General features: G+C 44.5%; 1 protein-coding gene across 1 annotated transcript in view; it reads left to right on the top strand.

Annotated features, from left to right (window-relative positions):
* Positions 1-251: 251 nt before the first annotated feature.
* The window catches only part of PSMB2 (proteasome 20S subunit beta 2), a 36,160-nt gene continuing 9,557 nt past the window's right edge, over positions 252-26,854 (top strand). The window contains exons 1-3 of the mRNA XM_077481726.1: positions 252-471; positions 7,856-7,978; positions 16,259-16,329. Of these exons, the coding sequence (XP_077337852.1) occupies positions 381-471; positions 7,856-7,978; positions 16,259-16,329 (285 nt within the window). The 5' untranslated portion in view covers positions 252-380. The remainder of the gene's footprint in view (positions 472-7,855; positions 7,979-16,258; positions 16,330-26,854) is intronic.

Here is a 26,854-nt window from a genome sequence, read left to right on the forward strand (position 1 = left end):
GTATGGCCAGCTTAAGAGGCAGTCTGATTCGTCAATAATTTGCTTGACAGATGTCCCCCAATGTAAGTACACAACCACGTCAGGACAAATTAGAACTAAAAGAATTACTGATTAAACAATTTTTAGCCCTTCTTTTGCTTTACACAAATACAGTAATACACTTTTGACATTATTTTGACTAAAATCCTCAAACAGAGAAGGATTGAGGAGGAAAGAGGCAAGTCATTGGCGCTCTCCACTACAATCCCCAGCATCCCTTGCGAGCGGCGCCGCTCGTGACGTCAGAGGAGTGCGCCAGGATCCCGGCCTGAGCTGAATTGCTGTGTAACGTCCTGAGCCCAGGGAGCTGATTTACAAGAAAGGAAGAACACAGTCCAGCTATGGAGTATCTGATCGGGATCCAGGGGTCGGACTACGTGATGGTGGCCGCCGATACCGTGTGTGCTAACAGTATCATCAAGATGAAGCACGGTGAGTGCACACCGCACCTGACTGCCATTATCACCATCCTGACCCGCCATGCCACATGATGAGTTCTTATGTCTTATATACACATGGAACTGTGCCACCCACTCCATGATCGTTAACAATTATATCACCTTCTAGTGTAATTAGAGTGACACCTAAGATCCTATTCAAGTCTGCATCCTTAAAGTAATTTGTTATAAGCAGATCTAGATTTGCATTTAGGATAGAGTAAGGGAGGGTTAAAACACATGTAAGGTTTATTTTCACCATCTGTGTCCCATTGGGGAGATTTCCCCTGACTTCCTGTCCTGTAGACAAACAGGAAGTGAGAGGAAATCCCTGCAAATTATAGGAATCCCTGCTTGTCGCCAGAACTAGTGCCCCTAATAGAAGGTTTCCCCTCCATTACTTTTCTGGGGACAGCCTAACAGTTGGCATTTTCTCTTACTTTCACTTTCAATGATACTGGTAAACAGAACACACAGAGAAGCGAATCTCACTAATGGGGGCACAGACAGCAATAAAAGCTAATATTATTCATAAAGTGGAATTTAAAGAGGAGGTCCAGCCCCCTCATGACGTAAATTAAAAGTCATCAGCTACAAATAGTGCAGCTGCTGACTCTTAATGACTCTGATGAGTTTACTTCCTCTTTCATTCCCTGCAAAGGCAAAGCATAATGGACTACTATGCATCGCATAGTAGTCCATTATGTGTCACTTACCTGACACAGGAGCCAGCGAAGTCGCCGCTGTCCCATGTAGTCCGCCGCATCCATCTTCTTGGTGGGGTCTCGCAGTTCCGCCGCTGTCATTCGGCGAAGCCGCGATGACGTCACTCCCGCGCATGCGCACGGGAGCCGACACGCGCGGCAGCTCCGTCTCTGAGAATGCCGCGCTCAGTGCGCCTGCATGCCGCTGTCTACGGCGCATGCGCCATAGACAGCGGTGCCTGTTTTCGGGCAAATATCTCCTAAACGGTGTAGGTTTAGGAGATATTTCTTGGACCTACAGGTAAGCCTTAATCTAGGCTTACCTGTAGGTCAAAGTGGTTTGTAAGGGTTTACAACCACTTTAAGCCCCGTACACACGATCTGAACATCGTACGAAAAATGCTGGTTTCAAATCGATCGTATGTTAATCGGATCGTTAGTACAGAACTTTCGAGAGCCGATCAGAACAGTCCATCCGATATGATTATATCAGACATGCATGGAAACTTTTTTTTGTACGATTTTCATTTAATCAGTACAGCTGTCATCCGAAAATGCAATACAAATGCATTACAACACTTGACATCACTTCCAATTTTTTTTTTTTTTTCTGTCGTACGAGAATTTTTGTGACTTTAGTAAACTCATCAGATTCGATCTGAGATTAGCATGCAAAAAAAAAACGGACGATCATTTGTACGATAATTGGATTGTGTGTACAGGGTAAGGATGAGCTCAGGCGTGTTCGTATACTCTACGAGCTGAGGCCGCCAGGAAATCGGTGCAGCGCTGCGCTAATCACAGTCAGTGAGATATTGCCCGATCTCTGCAGCCGTGCATTGGGGCAATGTCTCGCTGCCTGTGATTAGCGCAGTGATGCGCTGACTTCGTGGTGGGCTCTGCACATGGAGTATGCAAACACGCCTGAGCTCATCCTTAGTACCGGGCATTAATATTAAGACACTTACCTGTCCAGGAAGCCTGCAATGTCGGCACTGTAGCCGATCTTTGGATCTTTTTTTTTTCCTATAGTTCCCCCTGTTATGTAACAGTAAGCTCTGCAATGCACGTCATTTCTAAAAATATGCAGTATAATAGCTTGCTTCAGAGTGCCAATCGGCGCTCAGCTGACTGCCCGCCAGTCTCCTGTCCTGATAGCTGCAAAGTGAGGTTCTGGGAAACCCCTGCTGACATCAGACCAGGGGAGGAGACTGGCGGGCAGTCACATAAACGGCTCTCTGAAGTAAGCTATTATACCGAATATTTTTAGAAATGACATGCACTGGGGGGCTTACTATTCTATACCAGAGGGAACTATGGACAATAAAAAATGTTTTTTTCTAGAGCAGGAGTTGAGGATGGGGAGCTGTCAGGCTGAGTGGGAAAGGGGGAGAGCACACAGGAGACACAGAGCAGGCTGCAGATGACAGAGACGCGTACGCTGACTACAGTGTCAGAGTTCTGCAGCCTTGATATATCGGGGTCAGTACAGAGAGGGGAGGGTAGAAACTGTCAGGATCAGTCATGTATTTTAGGTGATATGAGAGGGGCAAATGACACAGCACAAGCACTGTTGTATAACATGCTTTAAGGGAACAGGATTTAATAATAGTTTTTTTGGGGTTAACAAACATTTTAAGGACCTGCTATTGCTCTCAACCTCCTCCCCTAAATTTTTTTTTTTCTGCTGTGAATTGACTTCCTGTTAGAGGGTGGCTACTATCATTCTCCATCGTCTCACTGTATGTAGGAATGTAGCTACTCTCTCGCTCGCTAATGAGTTGACCTATAGTGTGCTTAGAGAAGTACAATTGACTTGACCACAACTAGTATGCACTGCTCACTCCAAACAAACTGAAGTTAAGGGAAAAAAGAGAGGTTTGGGAACTCGCTGAGGACATCAGAGGCAGAAAAATTCAGTAAGAAACAGTTTATGAAAAATAGATTACAGGAACAATAAAGTGGATGTAAACCTCAGACATGAAATATGAACAAAGCATATCCTACTATAGTGGGTACTTCAATCCAGAGTGCTGTGGGGAGGGGGTGTCCCTTTCTTCCAATCAGCTCTCCGAGTTCTCCTCACTGATGTAACTTCAGCTCTCCACCCCCTGCTTTTCAGAGCTGAAAGATCCTGCACTTTGAATGGCTATAGGGTAAAGACAGCTACAGATAAACAGATACAACTTATGTAGTAGGATTTGCTTCATCTGTGTATCGCCTGAGGCCAGTCACTTCACTGGCTATATATAAGGGTTTACAACTACTTTAAGTAGTGGATTATTTTTGAAGAATAAGAATGTTTAGTGTCACTCCTGTGTGTTTACTGGGTATCCATGTACTGTGGCCCCATAAGAAAATTTTGGACACATGGGCTGATTTACTAAAACTGGAAAGTGCAAAATCTGGTGCAGCTCTGCACTGAAACCAATCAGCTTGCGGGTTTTATTGTCAAAACTTAATCACCTCAATACTGGGCACTTACACCCCCTTCCTGCCCAGGCGATTTTTCAGCTTTCAGCACTGTCACACTTTGAACGGCAATTGCATGGTCATGCAACACTGTAATCGTGAAGTTTTTATAATTTTCTTAACACAAATAGAGCTAATTTAAACAGATAAGTTGACTTTGTGTACCTGTTTTACGCTAGTTTTCCTTTGTTACTAAGGCCTGGCCTCTGGACCCCACTAACTGCCTTTTTCTTGAGCTGCAAGCATCTTCATTGGTTTCTTGACATTCTTTCACTGAATTTAATGTTGTAAGTTTGCAAGGCTTTGGTTAGCCATACATTATGCAATTTTCTATCCTTCAACCGTGGAAAGAAAAATGGATTTACCCATCAACACATTCAGTGTTAATGGGGGAATCCATCTAACTGCGCTATTGTGTTCTGACAGTGGGAGATTTCCCTGTTGTCAGAATGTGATTACTTCTACTTGTTATATCTGGCGACAGTAATTGTACAAAAAAAAGATGACCAGTTGGTTGTATTGAAGCTAATTGATCAACAACTAGCCTGCCCATAGAGGGATCAAGATTTCGATCTGTCTATGGCTAGTCTTAGCCATGAAGCCAAGGTAATATAGGCCTCAAGTAACAAAATGAAAGTTCTCTGGTAAAGCTGAACTCCGGAGAATTATGTTTTTTGCATACTTGCATTGGTCCAGAATCCAGATTGGCTTGATGTAAGGCCCCTTTCACACGTGCGGACCGTTCAGATCATCCTGTCAGTTTTTTAGGCGGATCTCAACGGTTGCTCCATACAGCTCTATGGAGCGATGGATGTCAGCAGTGACATGTCTGCTGACAGCGGATCCAGCTCGATCTGCAAAATCCAGACGGATTGAAACCCTATTGTCGTTCGGATTGGATGAAAATGGACAGGCGGTCCATAATCATCCGATCCCCCCCCCCCATAGGAGAGAGAGGACTCTCTGACAGGTCTGTCCCTGCACAGTGCAGAGACGGACTTGTCATCTGCCGGATCAACAGTGATCCCCGCTGAGCAATCGGATGCTAAATACGGACAACCCTGTGCGAAAGGGGCCTAAGTATTTATATCTGATATTTGGAGGACCTCTGGGGGATGCTGAAAATCACTGTAGTAGCCCTTGCTAGAAAGAGTGAAGGCCATGATTTTCCAGATTCCGTGTAAGCCAGTGGTCATCAACCCTGTCCTCAGGGCCCACTAACAGGCCAGGTTTTATGTATTCCCTTGGGGAGATGCAGACTAGAATACTGCAATCACTGAGCAGCAAATGATCACCTGTGATGTATTTCAGTTATCTTGCAAACCTGGCCTGTTAGTGGGCTCCGAGGACAGGGTTGATGACCACTGATGTAAGCAGCTTCTCCTCACACCGACTATGTGGGGTCACTCACTCAGCACCTCCATTATTCATAGAATGTCTTTTTTCAACAAATAGGAGATATTTTGTGATTGGACGAGAAATTGGGGTGGTGGATTCACTGTCCCCACCTCATCCAATCAGAGATCGCCTTGTATTAATTGAAAAAAAAATGACTTCTATGAAATAATTTTATGAATAGTGGCAGTGTCAAGCAAGCAAATACCCCCCCTATCCCAATCACCCATGTTCATTGTACAGAGGGGCAGTCTGTGGAGAAGCACCAAGAATCTCAGACTACTACAGTGACTTTTAATGGCCCTCTGGATATCACATATGTATATTTACATTGAGCCAAGCTAGATCTGAGTTTGCAGAAAATAGAATTCCTGGCGTTTAAACTTTAAATAATGTATTTGCATTATCCCTATGCCAGATGTATGAGCCTGACAATGAAACACAGGGAAGAGTTGAAAGAAGCAGTGTTTAAAAATGTGTTTATTGAGGAGCTGTATTAAGATGGGAGGCGGTGAACAAAGGGAATGTTAGCGTGTGCGGGCTGCTTTGAGAGCTGCGAGTCCTTGTAGAAATCTGTCACATCATGGTGTTGGTGTGAGTTGCTGGAAGTGAAAGTGAAAGAATCTGCAGCTCCTCGCAGCTTCCTGCTTTTCTGCATATCCGTTCTCAGCAAAAACCCCAAACTTTTATTACCACCTATTCTCATACTCTTCATAAACATGTTCCTTTATATCTGAGACTGGAATTTTCACTTTCATCCTAATGTTTGTATTTCTTTACCAATATGTTCAAATAAAGGCATATATAAGCCAGGGCCCCACAAAGTCCAGGCACTGTGGCGACAAGAAATTGCATCCTGACGCCTGGGATGCCACCCGAATGCTCTATGCACCCCATGTGTGCCCCCCACTATGTGTCACGGGCTCTGCTTGCCCATCTGCAGGCCTAGCATAGCAGGTGCCACCGGGTAGAGGGGACACACATCCGCTCTCCTCCCCTTTTTGTTGCTGACCTGAAAGTGCCGTGCCTGATCCCCATTGACTGTTTCCCCGGCCATCAAAGCCGGGAAAGAATTTATTCACTGCGATGTGCATTGCATTACATTCAGTGGAGCACAGGGGAGACATGCATGTCTCATTAAAGAGAACCTGTCGCCTAAAAAAAAATCATCACATTGGGGACTTTTTGTCCCCTATGTGACTTGGGAGGTGGGGGGATAAAGTTTAAAAAAGTCTCTTTTTGTTTAACTGCTTCAGCCCCAGAACATTTTACCCCCTTCCTGACCAGAGCACTTTTTTGCGATTCGGTACTGCACTGCTTTAACAATTGCATGGTCGTGCGACGTTGCACCCAAACAAAATTGGCGTCCTTTTTTTCTCAATAAAAAATAGATCTTTCTTTTGGTGGTATTTGACCACCTCTGCGACACTTTTTTTTTTAAAATTTTTTTGCACTGTAAACAAAAAAGAGCGACAATTTTGAAAAAAATGCTATATTTTTTACTTTTTGCTATAATAAATATGCCCCACAATATATAAAAAAATGTATTCTTCTACTCTATTGTGATTTTTGGTAAAAAAAAATCACAATAAGCCTATATTGATTGGTTTGCACAAAAGTTATAGTGCCTATCAAAATAGGGGATAGTTTTATGGCATTTTATTTATTTTTATTTTATTTTTTATTAGTAATGGTGGCGATCTGCCATTTTTTTTATTTTATTTTTATTGTGACTGTGACATTATGATGCACACATCGGACGCTTTTGACACATTTTTGGGACCATTGTCATTTATACAGCTATCAGTGCTATAAAAAAACTGATTACTGTGTAAATGACACTGGCAAGGAAGGAGATAACCACTAGGGCGTGATGAAGTGGTTAAGTGTGTCCTGGAGCGTGATTCTAACTGTGGGAGGATGGGCTTCAACTCACATGACAGCGATCACTGCTCCCGATGACAGGGCGCAGCAATCTCTGTCATGACACAAGGGAGAACGGGGAAATCGTTTCCCCGAACACTTCCCCGTTCTGCGGCTCCGTCACACGATCGCCGGGAGACTGGCGAACATAGAGTCCGCCGGTCCCGCAGGCACAGTCATGCTGTACGCGGTGGCACGTGTTTAAAGGGGACGCCCATTTGCCCACCACTGCCATTGTGCCGACGTATATCGGTGTGCAGTGGTTGGCAAGTGGTTAATTTGTAAAAAATAAAGTTACACCCAAGCACATAAAATGCCCCCCCACATATACTAATGTACAAACATAAACGCACGTAGCGGGGTGCCTATGCCTGAAAGTGTTGGTTGCTATACATATTCCTGTGTACACCGGAATGAGAGCAATAATTCTAGAACCGGTTCTCCTTTATGCTAAATTGATGACCCAAAGGGGGTTTTTAAAGCGTCGCCTATAGAGAATATAGGGTACTGAAGTTTGTCACCATTTCATGGGCGCACGCAAATTTAAGGTTTGACATCTCGGATATCTATTTACTCGGTGCAACCTCCGCTTTTATATTTTACCAAAAAATTGTGTAATTTATTGTGTTTTTGTGCCCCCAAAAAATGAACTTTTAATGTGTGTTTTTTTTGTTTGTTTGTTTTTTTACTAAGATTTTACATTAATATTGAGTGACATAAAAAATTGGAGCTACCACTGTTTTCTTCTCTAGGGTTTCTGCTTTCAGAAAATAAATATTTTGGGGGTTTTATGCAATCTTCAGGCCTAAAATTTTTAAACGTGTGCAAAAGATGCAAAATCCGCTTATATTATTTATAAATATGCCACTGTGCTTTTTACTACAGATGCGGACAAAATGTTCAAGATGAGTGAGAAGATCCTTCTTTTGTGTGTGGGAGAGGCTGGAGATACGGTGCAGTTTGCAGAGTACATTCAGAAGAATGTGCAGTTGTACAAAATGAGAAATGGTGAGTTCAGGAATCGTTTCTATTGTAATTTTTTGGTTTAAAAAATTAGTTTTAGGCCTCATTCAGATGAGGCAGATCCGCTTGCACGGAATCTCTCCGTTGATCTCCGCTGAGCCGGCGGATGACAGGTCCCTCTCTGCTCACTGAGCAGGGAGGGGCTTGTCGAGCACCTCTGGATTCTATGGAGATATCAGATGAAAAGGGATAGCATGTCCGTTTTCATCAGATCTCACCCGATCTGCCAGCGACAGTTCCGAACGTAGGGGCCATCCATCTGCTTTTGGCGGATCGGACCGGGTCAGATGCCAGCGGACATGTCACCGCTGACATCCGTCGCTCCATAGACCAGCATGGGGTGCCCGTTCAGGTCCACGGACAAAACTGACAGGAGGACCTGAATGGTCTGACAGTGTGAAAGGGGTCTTTACTGATTATCTCAGCTTCTGTCAAATCTGGTCCTCACATGGTAGAAACGAGGTGGAAACAGCCCTCTACTCCCCCTGATTGGTCAAATTTTTTTTGATTCCTTAAGGATCCACTCAGAAGCCTGGACCGACAGCTGGCTCAGCCTCCAGTGAACGGTGGAGTGGAGGAGCAGAGAGCTGGCAACTGACAGTTGCCAGCTCTCTGCAGGCTGAAAGCAAGAGCTGGGCAATCGGCAGTGTTTGATCACTCAGTTTTCGGTCTTGGAGGCAGCAAGGGACAACTGGATCCGAGATCAGTGCTGCAGCCATCTAGGCAAGTATGATTATTTTTTTCCCAGTCCATTACTTCTGTTTTAAATGCACAGGCACACGCAACACTGGTTAGCTTATGCAATTAAAAGGAAACCCAAACTTAAGCTGCCATTGTTCACTTCCGCTAGAAGCCTGTCTTTAATACCAGTGGGTTTGGGTTTCTTTTTCTTTCGCTGACTTGGTATAAGTACATAAAGTTACATATGCCCCTTTAGAAGGCCTGACTTTCTGATTTCACCTGCTGTAATGCTTGTTTGGGGTAAGTGACGCAAAGTATTAAAATCTGAGACTGCCAAATAAGTAGAATTTTCCGCAGGAGGACAGAGCCGAGAGTCTATATGTTTCTCTTAGTGCTAGTGTTCATTGAAGTGCCTTTGGTGCAAGTTTTTCTTAGTGTCTTGAAAAAGTATTCATAGCCATTGAAAATTTCCAAATTTTGTCATGTTATAACCAAAAACGTAAATATGTATTTTATTAGGATTTTATGTGATAGACTAAATGGTTTTCAACATTTTTTACAAATCAATATCTGAAAGGTGTGGCGTGCATTTGTATTCAGCCCCCTTTAATTTGATACCCCTAACTAAAATCTAGTGAAATCAATAGCCTTCAGAAGTCACCTTATTTAATAAATGGAGTCCACCTGTGTGTAATTTAATTTCAGTATAAATACAGCTGTTCTGTGAAGCCCTCAGAGGTTTGTTAGAGGACCTTGGTGAACAAACAGCATCATAAAGGCCAAGGAACACACTAGACAGGTCAGAGTTAAAGTTGTGGAGAAGTTTAAAGCAGGGTTAGGTTATAAAAAAATAAAAATAAATACCCCAAGCTTTGAACTATCTCACGGAGCACTGTTCAATCCATCATCCGAACATGGAAAGAGTATGGCACAACTGCAAATCTACCAAGACATGGCTGTCCACCTAAACTGACAGGCCTGGCGAGGAGAGCATTAATCAGAGAAGCAGCCAAGAGGCCTATGGTAACTCTGGAGGAGCTGTGGAGTCCCACAGCTCAGGTGGGAGAATCTGTCCACCAGACAAATATTAGTCATGCACTCCACAAATCTGGCCTTTATGGAAGAGTGGCAAGAAGAAAGCCAAAAGAAGTCCTGTATGCAGTTTTTTTGCGAGAAGCCATGTGGGAGACACAACAAACATGTAGAAGAAGGTGCTCTGGTCAGATGAGACCAAATTTGAACTTTCTCATATCGTCTTCCAGGACAGCCTTTGAGATATAGGGCTCCTCCCTCCGGGACAGGAAACACGTCAAGCCAATTAAATAAAAGGTGTGGTCCTCCAGGCCCTCCTCAGTTTTTGTGTTTCCTGCCGGACGGGAAGGAGCACGTTTGGAACTGGTAAGGGGAGCTCCTTCTCAGGGGTTTTGCCTGGGGAGAGCACCTTGATGGACCTGACCCTTAGCACCCCTCGGTCCGTACGAAGGGAGGAGAGGGTAGCTTTCAGTCCCCGCTGCCATTTAAAACGTTCGGAGAGAATGGGACCCCGATGCGCGGCAATCTCCCCCCTCGGAGCGCTAACCGCTCGTACCTGTCGGTCGGATGGCGGCGGGAGACGTTCGTTCCACCGACCGGCGTCCGGGTACTGTGAGCGGTGCGTTCGTAAGGAACGCTCGGCGTCGGGGTGGAGTCTTTGCGCTCTGGCGTACGGAAGTGGGAGAGATGCACTTCCACCGGATTCGCGTCATCAGGGGGCGCCGCAGGATCTGTTCCAGTCCTTTGGGCGCGGCGGTGTGACTACAGGGTTGCCTGGAGCGGTGTGAAGGCTCAGAGAGACTGAGTGAGACACAGGAACCATGGAGAGTGCAGTTGTGCAGGTGGACTCCGGTTCAACAGGCTCCAGTACCTCTCAGGTAAGCTTGGTGAGGGCAGACCAGGACTTACACTGGGGGGTGGGGGGTCACTCTGACCCGTAGTACCTTCCCGGGGTGGAGAACCTGCTGGTGAAGGGGGGCACTTCCTAGACAGACCCTAGAAGCACAGTGGTGTGGTCAGGGGTGGTATTTTAATGGGACCCTGTTTTTCTTTGTTTTTAGGTTAAACAGGACAGAGCCCAGATACCTTTGCCCAGAAGGAAATGTGCCGTGTGTGGGGCTAAGTTAGGCACCGGTTGGGAGAAGCCGCTTTGCCCGGATTGTGTCAGTAGCCTGGTGAAAGAGGACTCGGTGGCAGCTTGTCACAATGTTTTAACATCCGTAAAGGATGAGATTGCATCCACCTTCCAATCTTTCAAAAACATGATGGATAGGATGCAGGGTCCCTCTGTCCCTTTACCCAGGGCCGTGAGTATGCCTTCCTTATCCGAACCAAGTCAGGAGGAGGAGGTGGATAGGGAGAGGTTACCCAGGTCATTAGCCTCCTCTAGGACAGAGTCTACTTCTGAATCTGAGGGGGAGGAAGAGGCCATTAGATCAGCCAGATACAAGCTGTCTTTGGATGATGTGGGTGACCTCCTCAAGGCTATATATGACACTTTGGAGATCAGGGAAGAACAGGTCCAGCTTTCAAAACACGACATGATGTATCAAGGGTCTAGTGTGATGAAAGACAGGGTATTCCCCGTCCATAAGTCGCTAGTGGAGGCGATTCTGCTGGAGTGGGAACAACCGGAAAAAAGGCAATTTTTTTCAGGTAGCCTTAGAAGGAGGTTCCCTTTTGAGTCGGATGCGGTGCATCCCTGGAACAAGGTTCCCAAATTAGATGCTCCCTTGGCTAAAGTCTCTAAGAGGACAGATTTGGCCTTTGATGATATGGGTTCACTCAGGGACCCTATGGATAAGAGGGGAGATGTGCTGCTTAAGAGAGCCTGGGATGCCTCTTCCATCGGGCTTAAACCGGCCCTAGCAGCTACCTGTGTGGCCAGAAACTTGGAGTGTTGGCTTACACAGTTACAATCGCATATTTCTGCGGGTACTTCTAGGCAACAGCTGTTGAAGTCCTTTCCGCTACTGTTCAAGGCTGTGGGCTTTTTAGCTGATGTCTCTGCAGAATCAGTCAAACTGGCTGCTAGATCTGCAGCACTAGTGAACGCTGCCAGAAGGGCCGTTTGGCTTAAAACCTGGCCAGGAGACACAGCTTCAAAATTGAAGTTATGTGGATTACCCTTTTCAGGGGATCATTTGTTCGGGCCCGGCCTGCAAGAGGCGTTAGAGCGCACGCAGGATAGGAAGAAAGCTTTCCCAGAAAGGAAAAAGAGACCTGAAGGGAAGCGCCTTTTTCGAAGCCCCAGGTAGCAGAACCTGCAGGAAAGGGAGGTTCGCCCCAAAAAGCATTGGACAGGTCACAAGGGAAGAGGCAGAGGAGGAATCTTATTCAATCCTCCTCAACCCTCCCCTAAAACCCAGTGACTCCTGCGTCCCGGTGGGAGGAAGACTGGGGAAGTTCCTCCCACAGTGGGAAGCTTCAACCGAAAGTCCGTTCATTCGAGATGTAATAAGGAACGGCTACAGGTTGGAGTTTGGTTCAGTTCCCCTCCCAAATTTTCAAGTAACAAGGTTACCAAGGGACCAAGAGAAAGCTCTTCTTCTGGGGGATCTGGTGGACCAAGAAGTAATGGTGCAGGTGCCTCAGGAGGAGCGAGGCTTGGGGGTTTACTCCCACGTATTCGTGGTAAAGAAACCTTCGGGGAAGTTCAGGTTAATACTGAATCTCCACCCCCTGAACAGATTTATAAAATACAAGCGGTTCCGGATGGAGTCAATCTTCTCGGTAACCAAGTTCCTGTTTCAGGGCTGTCACATGGCCACAGTGGATCTCAGGGATGCATATTTGCATATCCCGATTCATCTGGAATCTCAGAGGTTTCTCAGGTTGGCGGTGAGGTTGAACACTGGTGTGTTACACCTCCAGTTTCGAGCTCTCCCCTTCGGGCTCTCAGCCTCACCAAGAATCTTTACAAAGGTTCTGGCAGAGGCACTGGCCCCATTAAGGCTCAAGGCTATAACAGTGATCCCATATCTGGACGATCTACTGTTCATAGCCCAGTCGGCCCAACAACTGCAGAGGGACATACAGGAGGCCTTGGTTTTCCTGCGCTCACTGGGGTGGCTGATAAACCAGGAAAAATCCCAGCTGACCCCCTCACAGGAGGTCCTGTATTTAGGATACAGGATTTCTTCGGTGGAAATGAGGGTATTTCTTCTGGAGGAGAAGATCTGCAAGCTAGAGCAGGCGGTAGCCCAGCTTCAATCTGGTCGGGAAGCCCAGGTCAGGGAGGTTATGAGAGTCCTGGGGTTGATGACATCATGCTTTCCAACGGTGGCCTGGGCAAGGCATCATCAGCGTCCTTTACAGAGACTCATGCTCCGTTATTGGGATGGCAGGCAGGAGAGCCTGGATCAGGTTATGCCCCTATCCTCGGCAGTCAGGAGGTCTCTTTGGTGGTGGCGGGCCCAGGTCAACCTAGACAGGGGTCTTCCCTGGTCCCCACAAGCTACGGTGGTGGTCACGACCGATGCCAGTGCGCTAGGTTGGGGTGCCCACCTAGAGGGAACCTTAGCCCAGGGTTCCTGGTCGGACCTAGAGACAGGTCGTTCCTCAAACCAGAAGGAACTTCTGGCAGTTTGGAAGGCTATAGAAACCTTCCAGTCCCAGTTACATGGCAGGGATCTGCAGGTTCGCTCAGACAATGTGGCAGCAGTAGCCTACCTGAACAAGCAAGGGGGAACCAGAAGCCCTGCACTCCAGGTAATTGCGGACAGAATCTTCTGCTGGGCAGAGAAGAACTTGTCCTCAATATCAGCCATTCACCTAAAGGGAACGCATAATTTACTGGCCGACTTTCTCAGTCGCCAGAAGATAGGTCAGGACGAGTGGTCCCTCAACAAGGAAGTGTTCGAGGAGATTGTGTCATGCTGGGGAAGGCCAGAAATAGACCTATTTGCAACAGAAGGCAACAGGAAGGTGACGCAATTTTTTTCGGTTCACCCACAGGATCGGGCCAGGGGGATAGACGCCCTTGCCAATCCATGGCTGTTCGGCCTGTGTTATGCCTTTCCTCCCGTAAGGATGGTGGCGGAGGTCCTGCAGAAGTTCCGTTCGGAGACTACGGACCTCATTTTAGTAGCTCCTTTTTGGCCAAGGAGACCCTGGTTTGCCAGCATAAAGAAATTGGCCGTCCATCCTCCGCTGTTTCTGCCAGTCAGGGAGGACTTACTTTCCCAGGGGCCGATCCTGTACCCTCAGATAGAGAGGCTCAAGCTTGCGGCCTGGTATCTGAGGAACAAATCTTAAGGTCACAGGGTTTCTCAGAAAGAGTGATTAAGACCTTGTTAGAATGCCGTAAACCAGTTACTAGGGCAATTTACGCCAAGGTAGGAAAGAGGTTTAATTCCTGGTTGCGAGAACAGGGAATTGCAAGCCCCGGGGTCCCGGCAGTCCTGGACTTTCTACAAGCAGGGGTAGAGCTGGGCCTATCTATCAGCACTCTAAAGGTACAGGTGGCGGCCTTAAGCGTTTTCCTTCAGTCCTCCCTTCAGCAGAATCCATTTGTCAGGAACTTCTTCAAGGCTCTATCTAGATCCAGGCCTGTGAGAATGAAGTCCTGTCCTACTTGGGATTTGGCCTTGGTTCTTAGGGCTTTGACCCAAGATCCATTTGAACCATTAGAGGGAGCATCACTTAAGTGGATGGTACTAAAGACTGTGTTTTTGATAGCGATCACGTCAGCTAGAAGGGTCAGTGATCTGCAGGCGCTCTCGGTCAGAGAGCCATTTCTGTTAATCTTAGAAGACAGGGTAGTACTTAAGACTGACCTTAGTTTTCTTCCTAAAGTGGTGTCCACTTTTCGTAGGACACAGGATATTATTTTGCCAACTTTTTTCTCAACCTCAGACGAGGATGAGGCGAGATCTTTAAGTTTGTTAGACGTCAGGAGAAGTCTATTAATTTTTTTAGAAGCCACTAGGGTCTTCAGGAAGTCAGACTCACTTTTTGTTAATTTTTCGGGCGCCCGCAAGGGCTGCAAGGCGTCCAAAGCGTCTATCGCCAGGTGGATACGAATGGCGATAGTTAAAGCCTATGAGTTAGAGGGGAAGCAGGCACCCTTAGTTAAGGCACACTCTACAAGGGCGGTTTCTGCATCATGGGCAGAGAGGGCTGGAGCCTCTCCGGAGGAGATCTGCAAAGCAGCAACGTGGTCCAGCTACTCAACGTTCGCAAGACATTACCGTCTGGATTTATGGTCTGATAAAGAGCAGACTTTTGGACGTAAGGTCCTCCAGGCAGTGATCCCGCCCTGACAAGGTGAGCTCCTTGCTTATCATCTCAAAGGCTGTCCTGGAAGACGATATGAGAAAACCGGAGTTAGACTTACCGGTAACTCTTTTTCTAGGAGTCTTCCAGGACAGCCTGGCTTCCCACCCAAAGTTGTTTAAATTGGACTAAGTGGTGAGGATGTGTATTAACGTGATTGTTAGTGTGTTATGTCTTTCAGAGCCTCCCGGCGGTTCTTGGAGTAAAACTGAGGAGGGCCTGGAGGACCACACCTTTTATTTAATTGGCTTGACGTGTTTCCTGTCCCGGAGGGAGGAGCCCTATATCTCAAAGGCTGTCCTGGAAGACTCCTAGAAAAAGAGTTACCGGTAAGTCTAACTCCGGTTTTTTGGCCTAAAAGCAAAACGCTACTTGTGGAGGAAAACTAACACTGTACATCACCCTGAATACACCATCCCCTCTGAAACATGGCGATGGCAGCAGCATGTTGTAGAGATGCTTTTCTTAATCGGGGACAGGGAAGCTGGTCAGAGTTGTTGGGAAGATGGATGGAGCCAAATACAGGGCAATCTTAGAGGAAAACCTGTTAGTCTGCAAAAGACTTGAGACTAGGGCGGAGGTTCATCTTCCAGCAGGACAATGACCCTAACCATGCAGCCAAAGCTACAATGGAATGGCTTAGATGAAAGCATATTCATGTGTTAGAATGGCCCAGTCAAAGTCCAGACCCAAATCCAATTGAGAATCTGGAAAGACTAGAAAGTTGCTGTTCAGACGCTCTCCATCCAATCTGACAAAACTTGAGCTATTTTGCAAAGAAGAATGGGCAAAAAATGTCACTCTCTATATGTGCAAAGTTGGTAGAAACATCCCCAAAAAGACTTACAGCTGTAATTGCAGGGAAAGGTGGTTCTACAAAGTATTGATTCAGGGCGGTTGAATACAAATGCAAGCCATACTTTTCACATATTTATTTGTAAAAACATTTTGAAAACCATTTCGAATTTTCCTTGCACTTCACTATTATGTGCCACTTTGTGTTGGTCTATCACATAAACCCCCAATAAAATACATTTATATTTTTGGTTGTAACGTGACAAAATGTGGAAAATTTCCAGGGGTGTGAATACTTTTTCAAGGCACTGTATGTAATGGATTGGTATTGAATAACACGCTTATCTTTTAGAAGAAAATATACTTGGAGTGAATTGATCCTTTTTATTTTTTTTCTTTGTGCCAACAGTGACATGATCCTCATTAAAAGAACATATTTTCAGACCTGCTAAGATCTCGTTCATTTTTATTTATTTTTAGGGTATGAGCTGTCTCCCAGTGCAGCTGCAAACTTTACACGCAGAAACTTGGCTGACTATCTTAGAAGCAGGGTGAGTTCATTATGATATGTAAACATTTTAATGTTTCCTACTGACATCAATGATCCCACAGACAGCTGGCAAGCCTGCTGTCTCTGCCAGGCAACTGGCATTATCAGAAACGGTCCTCAAGTTTCTCCCATCTTTCTTTCTTGTCAGGTTTATCTAAATAAACATGGGAGGCACCCTACATGTTCCGTTCTCATGTATTGCCTCTCCTGGTGGGAACCATCAAATAAACATTTATCTTTATCATATGTTGTGTCCAATTTAATTTTAGCTTTTGTAATTGCATCCTAATAAACGTCAGGGCATATTTTCTGGACTTTTAATTATATCGTTGGTAAATACAGCTGTTTGCCGTTTTGTGGTTTGAGCGTTGTTCTTCTTTCCAGTAAAGTATTGTTTATGGGAGAATGTTGACAGCAGCAAAAATCCTCTCATCTGTATGACAAGCTGCTGCTTTGGAAGGAAGCAGCAGGAACCTTGTGAGCTCCTCTCCCCATTTAACATCTAGCTACAGTTTAATATTCGGGTGCTTGCATAACCCTCTGAAACAGATGGTGCAGGTAAAGCTGTTATTTTTAAGTATCCTGTCTCCCAAGTGCTGAAATCCATTTGCTATACACGCCGAAAGTTAATGCCGCTAACGAGGGTAATTGAACACGCTTTTTGGCAGACACATTTAGCAGGATGTGACATGGTGCCACACTTGGTCCTGACTCCTTTATTCCGTGAGTGCCAGCTCTTTTCCTCCCTCCGATAGAGGTCCTGCATCACCCCTTCCATTCTCCTGTGTGCCTGGATTCTCTGCACCTGTTCCAGATGGGTAACTCAGTGGGGGGACACTGGCAGAGGCAGATGTGTTTTGCATGCCGGAGATGTAGCGCTGTGCTACAGATGGTGATGTCTAAGAGGGAGTGGGGTGTGTAAAACTATTGTTAAACATCACAGTGTTCAGAGCCCCTGCTGTTACCACTGTACAGCCTCTGAAATGTAGCAATTGGTACAGATTGCCCCTTCTTTTTGGTGACCTATTGCTAACAGCTAGAATCCAAGTAAGTTTTTAAAACATGATATGAGTTTCAAATTGATCTTTTTCCACATGACATAATGTATGATTTTGAATTTAATTTTGATATTTAGGGGTAGCAGCTGAAGTGCCATTTCTGTATTATTATTATTAATAATAATAATAATAATAATAATAATAATAATATTTTTATTTTTTTTGCTGTCTAGTAATGTGGCAGTAGACTCTTGCCATGACTCTTGTAACTTGTAACACTCTCTTGGCATAGGTAAAATTGAGTTTTCAGGTATGATTACAGGTACAGATTTTTGGCATGTACAGTATTTTAGTAGGTGTCAAAGGCAGGTAGCAGGACCTCCTATCTGGTACAGCAGAATCGCAGACCTCTAAAGCCCCATACACACTATCAGATTTTCTGCAGATTTTTTTCCTTCAGATTTACAAAAAAAACATATAATATGAAGTGAAACCTTAGGAGTTTCAATTTGTATGCAATCAGGCAGGCCCTTGAACTACATGATTTTGGTAAATCTGAAAACAAAAAATAGGCAGAAAATCTGATGTGCGTATGTGGCTTAAGGTGAAATTCACACTGCTGGACAGCATCAACCATGGTAGACCGCTCTAGGTAGCAGTTCTAAAAGCTGCCTGCATATACCGTGAGCGAACAGCTGCAGCTGTCTGATTGGTACTCCTATATATCAGTGATTCTCAACCAGGGTTCCTCCGGAGGTTACTAGGGGTTCAGCATTGGGCAATTTCTGCCTCTCAGATAAGTTCCCACTGACACTATTGATCTTTTTAGCTATCTGTAAGGAGGTAATTCTTCCCAATGACCACAAGTGTAAGGACCATACTTCCCACTGACCATCACACTATTGTATCATGAATAGTAGGTTTCTAATTTTTAGCAGGGGTTCCCCCGAGACCGGAGAACTATTTCAAGGGTTCCTCTGTGTTGAAAAGGTTGAGAAAGACTGCTATATATCAATGGCATGATGCCACCACTGTTCACATGTAACTAGTGGTCAGGGTGAATAGAGGCTCTTACCAACCAATATGCATCCAAGGTGGATGTTTCTGCAGAGTTTTGGCTGCACACAAACTGACTGTGGCTAACTGGCCAGTTTGTAGGTGGCCATAGCAGTGTTGCTTTGTCCAGAGGCAGTATGTAGCCACCTCTGAATGCAGAAAAATATCCTCACCCCCTTTGCCTATGTGACTGTAGCCTAACCTGTCAAATAACAAGGCAGTATGTATATAATCATAAATATGGATAAAAAGAGAACTTCACACATTGTGACATAAACTGAAGGTCATGTTTCATCTCTTGGAACTGGCAAAAAAATCAAGGGCATTTGTAAGACACTTTTTCCTTTAACTTGTCCTCTGTGGAATGAAGGTTGCGCAAGACTAAAGAGAGCCACTCCCCCCCAGCACCTGTCATTTGCAGGACAACCTGCCACCTCGAGGGACCACTGCCACCTCCAAAACAATATGGTTTGGAGAGAGAGTGCAGAGAAGGCCTTTGCCACCAAATGAGTGGTGGAGAAGAAAAAGACCAGCATAAGATGCAGATTGGAAACTTTAAGTAAAACCACCCATAGTCAAAGCTCCTTGTACATCTTCCTGCCCAGGGACTGAAAACCACTGAAGGTTAGAGAGATTGTTTAACATTTGTGATTGTCTCACAAAAAGACAAGAAACAATGATTTAATTCTGGTAGTTTTATTATATTTTAAAGGATATTAGAAGTTACGTTTTGGGAGTTTCATTAACATCAACATCTTTCATCTACATAATTGATGTTCTGATCTTTCAATGTTCTAACTCAGTGATGCAGAAATTGTTTCTTTATGCCAGCTTTATTACTTTATAGGCAATACAAGTTTGTTTTTATGTTATAAGTTTCAGTATTAAACTTAAAAACATATTTTGCTTTTTTTTTTTTTAATAAACAAGCATCATGATTTGGGACTGAGTACACAGGTTTCTACACTTGTTAAACAAGAAGCCTGTTGCTATGTCACTTAGCCTGGTTCCTACACTTTGTGTAATAAGGTATGTGTTTGTCTTTACTCTGCTGATACAGATACAGCATCACAGGTGTAAATTCCCTAGCCCTTATACAAGTCTCTCTGGGGGATCTGAAACTGAGACAGCGTTGTTATCTCACTCCTGAAGAGAGAACGTAGACGTGCTAAGCAGCAAGTGCCTGCTGAGAGCTGGTAACTCGCCGGCTCAGCAAAAGAAGCTTTTCCGTGCTCTGAATTGTAAGAAAGGTGTTCAAGTCACTTTGAGAACATTTAAATAACCCAGGAATCCTATGAAAATATTGCGGTGAACGCAGGAATTAAAGTTCAGAATGTATTTTTCTAAACTAGTAAGCTCATTTTAGGCACGTAAGTACTTATGCTTCATTAAAGCTAAACATCTATATACAGTGTTAAAAGCGTTTTCCTGCCAAAAGATTTGTAATTCTGTTCAGCCACTCGTGCGATTCACACACCAATATTATACTGCAAAGATTCCACTAAAAAGTGAGAGCCAGCGCTCACTGACATAAAATGGTAGCTGTATATAATATATATTGAAATAATACAATAAATAAAAATAATGCGGACTATTAAATACAGAAAATTAAAAGTAATAGACAATGATTCAAGTCCAACTAGTCAATGAATAGGTAAGAACCACAGTATGACTCGGATCAATGGGAAAAAAGGCAGCAGTCGGTGACTGGACAGAATACATACAAGCCAGCAGCTCCTTATTAAGGTTTGGGATTCCCTCAGAAACTGATAAAAAGGAGAAAAACAGGGCACCAGTTCAGTGTAAGTAAAACCAACAATACTTTATTCCAATATCCGCTTACATCTAAGAAGCTTGCACACTTCATTTAGAAGTGCTGTAGTATCATGTGCGATGATCCAGGACACTAGACAAGATGGACTGGAGGGCTCCTGTAAGTATCCGGACTCGCTCTTGCGTGGCTCTAGGAGCTGCCCCCTCTACACCTTGAGTGTTCTGTGGTTGCTGCAGCTCCTAGAGGTGCATGAGAGCTGGTGACACTTCTGGTCTTCTGCTCTCCTATGCGGCAGGTCCCGGCTAGTGTGGGCAGTGGTTCCTTCATTGGTGTGTCCACCTTTTGGCTTTTCGGTGGTGGGAGTCTTGACGTTTGTCAGAAGATCACCACTAGCTGTCAGATCAGGGAATTGGCTGGGGCTGGTCCGTTCGTTACATGTTACTCCCTGAGTATGGGTGTAAAAAGTTATGAAAGGTAAACTTATCCTTTAATTCTGCAGCATCTACCGGTTTTGAGTAGAGTTCAGTTAGACTAAAACTAACTTAGTAGAAAGCGTTGGACGGTGGACCACATACGTTTTCCTGACATCCAGCTCTTCCCCTTGACAATGTAGATCTAGGATCATTCCTATCGGCGACCTCATTTGACCTCATGATGTCATACATGCTGAGAGAGGGAGTTAATGTAAACAGAGGGCAGGAGGACACCTCTGTGTTGTCGACCTACCCTCAGGGCGGCCTTCTCCTACTGGGGGTATGTGTCAAATGACTTCCAAAGGAATTAATATATATAGTTTGTCTGTCATGTGCCGTATGTGTTAGTAGGGGTAGTATTATAGAGAGTGTAATACATTTTTTTTTTTCCCCAAGTTCTCTAGAAACTAAACGCAATCAAGAATTTTTTTTGTTTTTTTTTTTCTTTTAATTGTACGTAGGGCATGAAATTCCGGCATTTGATCATATTTAACGCATAATAAAACATTGTATCTTCTAGCATTGCTTTAATAAATGATTGAGAGGTGTCAGCTAGTGACCCAAGGTACTAATTGTGTTCTGACATTGCGCCCTGCATGTACATGTCACTTTCCGTGGGTGCAATTCATGCTGTGCTGGATTCTTTTTCCTCTCTCCCCACCTCTGTTACTGTTACTTCACCTTCCGCCAGATGTCTCACCACCGCCGATAACCACCCGTGTGCAGTCTCACCGTTCGGTCGGTCTTGGTGTCTGTTGTCACCACAGCTCCCCTGGAGGTGAGAAGTCAGTGGAATTTTCACAAGCTGCTAAATCAGAAAAGTATTCCAACAATCCTAAAACATTACATTGTAAAACATTGCCCACTGTTGGTGTATACATTAAAATGTCATACTACCTGAAGTAAAGAGTAATCCAAGCTGTGTATTTAGTTTATTTGATTATAAATATGTCACGTATAACACATGGGACATGTTTCTTCTAGGAAGGTCATTGCAATGGTAATTGATCTTGTTTAAAGGACTCTAGTAGAAGTGAATCTGAAGAGAGGGGGATGAGAATGTGCAAGCCATTTCACTTGCCTTCACATAACTACCTTTTGGGGAGCAGGGATACACATAATGTAATCCAATGCTGATGCTTTTAAAACAGTGGTCATCAACCCTGTCCTCTGGTCTCACTAACAGGCCAGGTTTGCAAGATAACTTAAATACATCACAGGTGATATCATTTGCTGCTCAGTGATTGCAGTATTCTAGTCTGCATCTCTCCAAGGTAATACATAAAACTTGGCCTGTTAGTGGGCCCTGAGGACAAGGTTGATGATCACTGCTTTAAAGTGATTGATTGTAAAGGCTCGTTTAAAAAAAAACAAAAAAAAAAACATGTATACTATACTTGCTCTGTGCAGTTGGTTTTGCACAGAGCAGTTTGGATCCTCCTCTTCTCAGTTCCCTCTTCTGGCCTTCCCTCCTATTGAGTGCCCCCCACAGTCAGCAGCTTCTTATGGGGGCACTGGAGCCGAGTCATAGCTCCATTTGTCCATTCAGACAGAGCCTCAACTCGACCCAGCCCCCTCTCTCACCTGATTGACTGAATTTGACACTTTTCTGGAGGGCAAGAACTTCCCTCTCAAGTGAACTACACACACAAGGATTTTGGCAAAAAAACAGAAGGTGGAAGCTCCGCACACCGGAGCCCAGCCACTATATGGAAAGATGAAGATGCAGCTTTAGTCTAAGCTTCTCCTAACCTCTTGAGTTTTGCCCCATCCATGTGGTCTAATCATAGGTAGCTTCACTGCTTACTTGCTTCTGTTCTGCAGATATTGATGTAGGTCTTACCAGCAATTTCTTTAGCTGTCTCCTAAGTGGTAAGATCTGCTTTCACTAGAAAACATTTGCTCAGGCTTAGTGCTGCTGCTCCTGTATCCCTTTTATATCTGGCGTGTCGTTGAAGTTACTGTAACACATGAGTGTTGAAACTCTTATTTTAGGTCATGTCTGTATTGTACTGACTTCAAGCAGTGTGCCATCACTTGACCTGAGGAAGGAACCCTTAAGGGCTCATTCACGGGGCAGACTCCGCTAACGGATTCATGTGCTCAGCGGGCAATCTGTCTGCTGATCCCCGCTGAGCAGGCAGATGACAGGTCTATGTCTGCGCCTCTTATGCAGCGCAGACATGGCCCACTGTTTTCTATGGGTGGTCAGATGAAAATGGACCGACTGCCGTTCAATCTAATCCGATGGATAAGAAACGGATCCCCCATCCATCCTGTTTTTGGCGGGTTGGATCGAATGTCTGCAGGTTTCAATGGACACATGTCCGCTGACACCCGCTGCTCCATGGAGGACAATGGATGGTGCAATTTGGGTCCACCTAACAAACTAACCTCAGACCCATTTAGTCCAATGCGTGAAAAGGGCCTAATTTTTTTGTATACAGATGGTTGCTGCCATATGTTATAAGAAAGAGAAGATTGGTAGATTGAGAAAATATGCTGGATTGAAAGGCTGGGTTCACGCTGGTACGACAAACGCTCCGACATTGGGACCACGTTGCATGACGTGTATAAATCAATGGTTCCCTATGAGAGCTGTCTTAACTGATCCGACTTTGAAAAAGGTTCCTGCACTACTCTGGTCCTACTTTGGTCCAACGTCAGCACGTTGTATATCATTGAAGTCGGATCCCTGTCCTAACCTTCTGACTTGTGGCATCCGACATGGTGGTGATTACAGCAGCAGTAAAAGGAATTTGTCACGCTGGGATTGATTTGATTGCTCAAAGGGCAAGTCAGACTATCTCAAAGTTGAAGCAAATCTTCTCTTGTTCATTCAAGTCGAATGGAAGTAGGACCGATGTAGCAGGGCAAACTAGGATGACAGTTGTACAACAAGCGTGACGTACCAGTGTGAACCCGGCCTTAAGGTTGGGTTCACACTGATACAACACGACAGTCATACCACTGTCATCCTACTTTGCTCTGCGACATCAGTCCTACATCCATCCAACTTGAATAAACAGGATACTACTTTGATCTGACTTTGTGATAGTAGTCTTGTCCTTTGACCAATCAAAACAATCCCAGTGTGACATCAATTTACTTTTACTGCTGCTGTAATCGCCATGTCAGATGTCACAAGTCGGATGGTTAGGAAAAGGATCTTAATTTGATCAGCCCATTGAATATCACTGAAGTTGGAAGTAGGACCAAAGTAGTGCAGAGAGCATTTTTAAAGTCTGACCGACTTGTATCGGACCAGTTAAGACGGCTTTCATAGGGAAACATTGATTTTCACATGTCATGCGACATGAGCTCCCAGTGTCGGAGCGTTTGTCGTACAAGTGTGAATCCAGGCTTAAGTAAGTACTCCTAATCTCAGCTTATTACCTGTATAAAAGACACCTGTCCACAGAATCAATCGGATTACAATCTCTCCACCATGGCCAAGACCAAAGAGTTATCCAAGGATGTCGGGGACAAGATTGTCGACCTACACAAGGCTGAAATGGGCTACAAGACCATCGCCAAGCAGCTTGGTGAGAGGGTGACAACAACAGTTGGTGCGATTATTCGCAAATGGAAGAATCACAATACAACTGTCAATCTTCCTCAGTCTTGGACTCCCTGCAAGATCTCATTTTATGGAGTTTCAATAATCGTGAGCACGGTGAGAAATCAGCTCAGAACTACATGGGAGAATCTTGTCAATGATCTCAAGGCAGGTGGGACTATAGTCACCAAGAAAACAATTTGGTAACACTATGCTGTGAAGGACTGAAATCCTGCAGCAGTCGCAAGGTCCCCCTGCTCAAGAAAGCACATGTACAGGCCCTGAAGTTTGCTAATGAACATCTGATTCAGAGGAGAACTGGGTGAAAGTGATGTGCTCAGATGAGACCAAAATCAAGGTATTTGGTATCAACTCAGCTCGATGGATGGAGCCATGTACCGTCAAATCTTGGGTGAGAACCTCCTTCCCTCAGCCAGGGCATTGAAAATGGGTCGTGGATGGTTATTCCAGCATGACAATAACTCAAAACACATGGCCAAGGCAACAAAGGAGTGGCTCAAGAGAAGCACATTGGGGTCCTGGAGTAGCTTAGCCAGTCTCCAGACCTTAATCTCATAGAAATGTGAAGGGAGCTGAAGGTTCGAGTTACCAAACGTCAGCCTCGAAAACCCTAATCACCTGGAGAGGATCTGCGAAGAGGAGTGGGACAGAATTCCTTCTGAAATGTTTGCAAACCTGGTGGCCAACTACAAGAAACGTCTGACCTCTGTGATTGCCAACAAGGGTTTTGCCACAAAGTACTCCACCAAGTTCATTTTAATTACTAATCACAAAGTACTTAACTCCTTTTAAATTAAAAATCAATTCATAACTTTTTTTGAAATTCGGTTTTGTGGATATTCTTGTTATTCCTTCTCTCACTGTTAAAATCGACCATTAAAATTTATAGACTGACCATTTCTTTGTCAGTGGGAAAATAAACAAAATCAGCAGGGGATTAAATCCTCACTATATATAAATGTTTTTTTTTTTTTTTTTTTTTTATGGAGGTGGACACGGAAGCAGCAAAACTCCTACACTAACGCCCAGTAATTTTTAAAGCATAGCTGTGCATAGGAAAATAGATATCATAAAATATGTAGTCATTGTTTAGGACGCTAAACTTTTGCCTCTAGAAATAGGATCATAATACTGTCCTCTTTTAAACAAGCTAATTGGGAACATAGAAATCTGTCATTTACACACAGCACCAGTAGTTTGTGCCTAGTTCTTTTAAGTACCAGTGAATGTACAATACATTTTGCCTATGAAGGGAGAACTTCATGGAATGTGGGGTTTCCATCTGAAAATGCTAGTAGCCTGGCAGTTACTGCCCTAGAAGAAGCATATAAAAAGCGAAATCAGATCTCTTAACATGTCCTGGGCATTGACCCAAAGCACGGACCATCACTGGATCGTTATGACAGCCTGATAAGTAGCATTTTCAGAAGGTCTACAAATGCAGCTTTAAAATTTCTCTTAGCTTAGCTTTTCTTACAAAAAATCCTAGATTAAGAAATTCTTTCACGCTGCCTTCATTCTAGCAATATTCAGGTATGCGTTACACTACCCCATCTAATGACCTTATGAGTGATACGAAGGGGTCAGCCTGTAAAAGAAGAGGTCCCTAAGATTGCACTGCAGTTTTCAGCCTTGAATGGGTGAAAATTAGATGGCTCACCCCTTTTGCCCGAGCCGTGTCAAGAGGAAGTCTGACATGGTAACTGGCACAGATGTATTGGCTTAATTAAAACTGCCTCACACCCTTTTATTTATGCCTGAGCATCTCACACATGCAGAAAGCTGGCATCTCGAGAGTCGCACAAACCTTTGGCGAGACATCTCCTGCACCGCTCTTTAAACACTGAGAGAACCCCCCCCCCCAAATCCTCCTCTTGTTAATTGTGCCTGCGTCTCGGATGTGTAGGCATAAATAAATGTTAGAACGGCTAATTAAATTAAAGTATCTAGGAAACAGTGGCTAAAACTGCAACATCTTTTCTGTCCATTGCACATGACCCTGCGCTGCCATGTTCTTATAAACGGGCTCATTATTTATGCTGTATGGTCATTCTAAGTATTAACTGCACATACCTAAACTGGTAGTAACATGTAAATATACAGTGAAATGGGCAGATTACACAGTGGTTATTTAGTGCAGTAATGTCTTTCTGTCTAGCATTTAAGGAATTACTTTGTAGCTTTCTATGTAAGGGGTCAATATCTGCAGATGACATTAAATAAGGTGTCAGTGTAGGCGCAATTGGTCAAATACACAGTTGACGTGCATATGTACTGTAGTAGACACTAGGACACTTAGTGATAGATGAACTCAATATATTGATACGGGTTAGAATAAATGGGTTGAAAATAAATGAGCACACAACAGGTAAATTCAGACACAGTCTGCTAGACAGAGCGATAGCTATGCTGAATTAACTTGGAGTCAGACACTTAGGGCACTTTCACACTGAGCTGTGTCAGTGGAAAAGTGCCCCTTTTTAGAGGCGCTTTTCAGCCGCTAGCGTGGCGTTTTTAGCCCCTGCTAGCAGCCAAAAAAGCGTTAAAAGCGCAGTTTCGGCAGCACTGCCTATTGATTTTAATGGGTAGGGGGCGCTTTAGGAGCAGTGGTATACACCGCTCCTAAAGCGCCTCGAAGAAGCTGC

The sequence above is a fragment of the Lithobates pipiens genome, unplaced genomic scaffold, assembly GCF_037356315.1.
Source record: "Lithobates pipiens isolate NorthernLeopardFrog02 unplaced genomic scaffold, aLitPip1_a1.2 Scaffold_16, whole genome shotgun sequence".
Classification (NCBI taxonomy): Eukaryota; Metazoa; Chordata; class Amphibia; order Anura; family Ranidae; genus Lithobates; species Lithobates pipiens.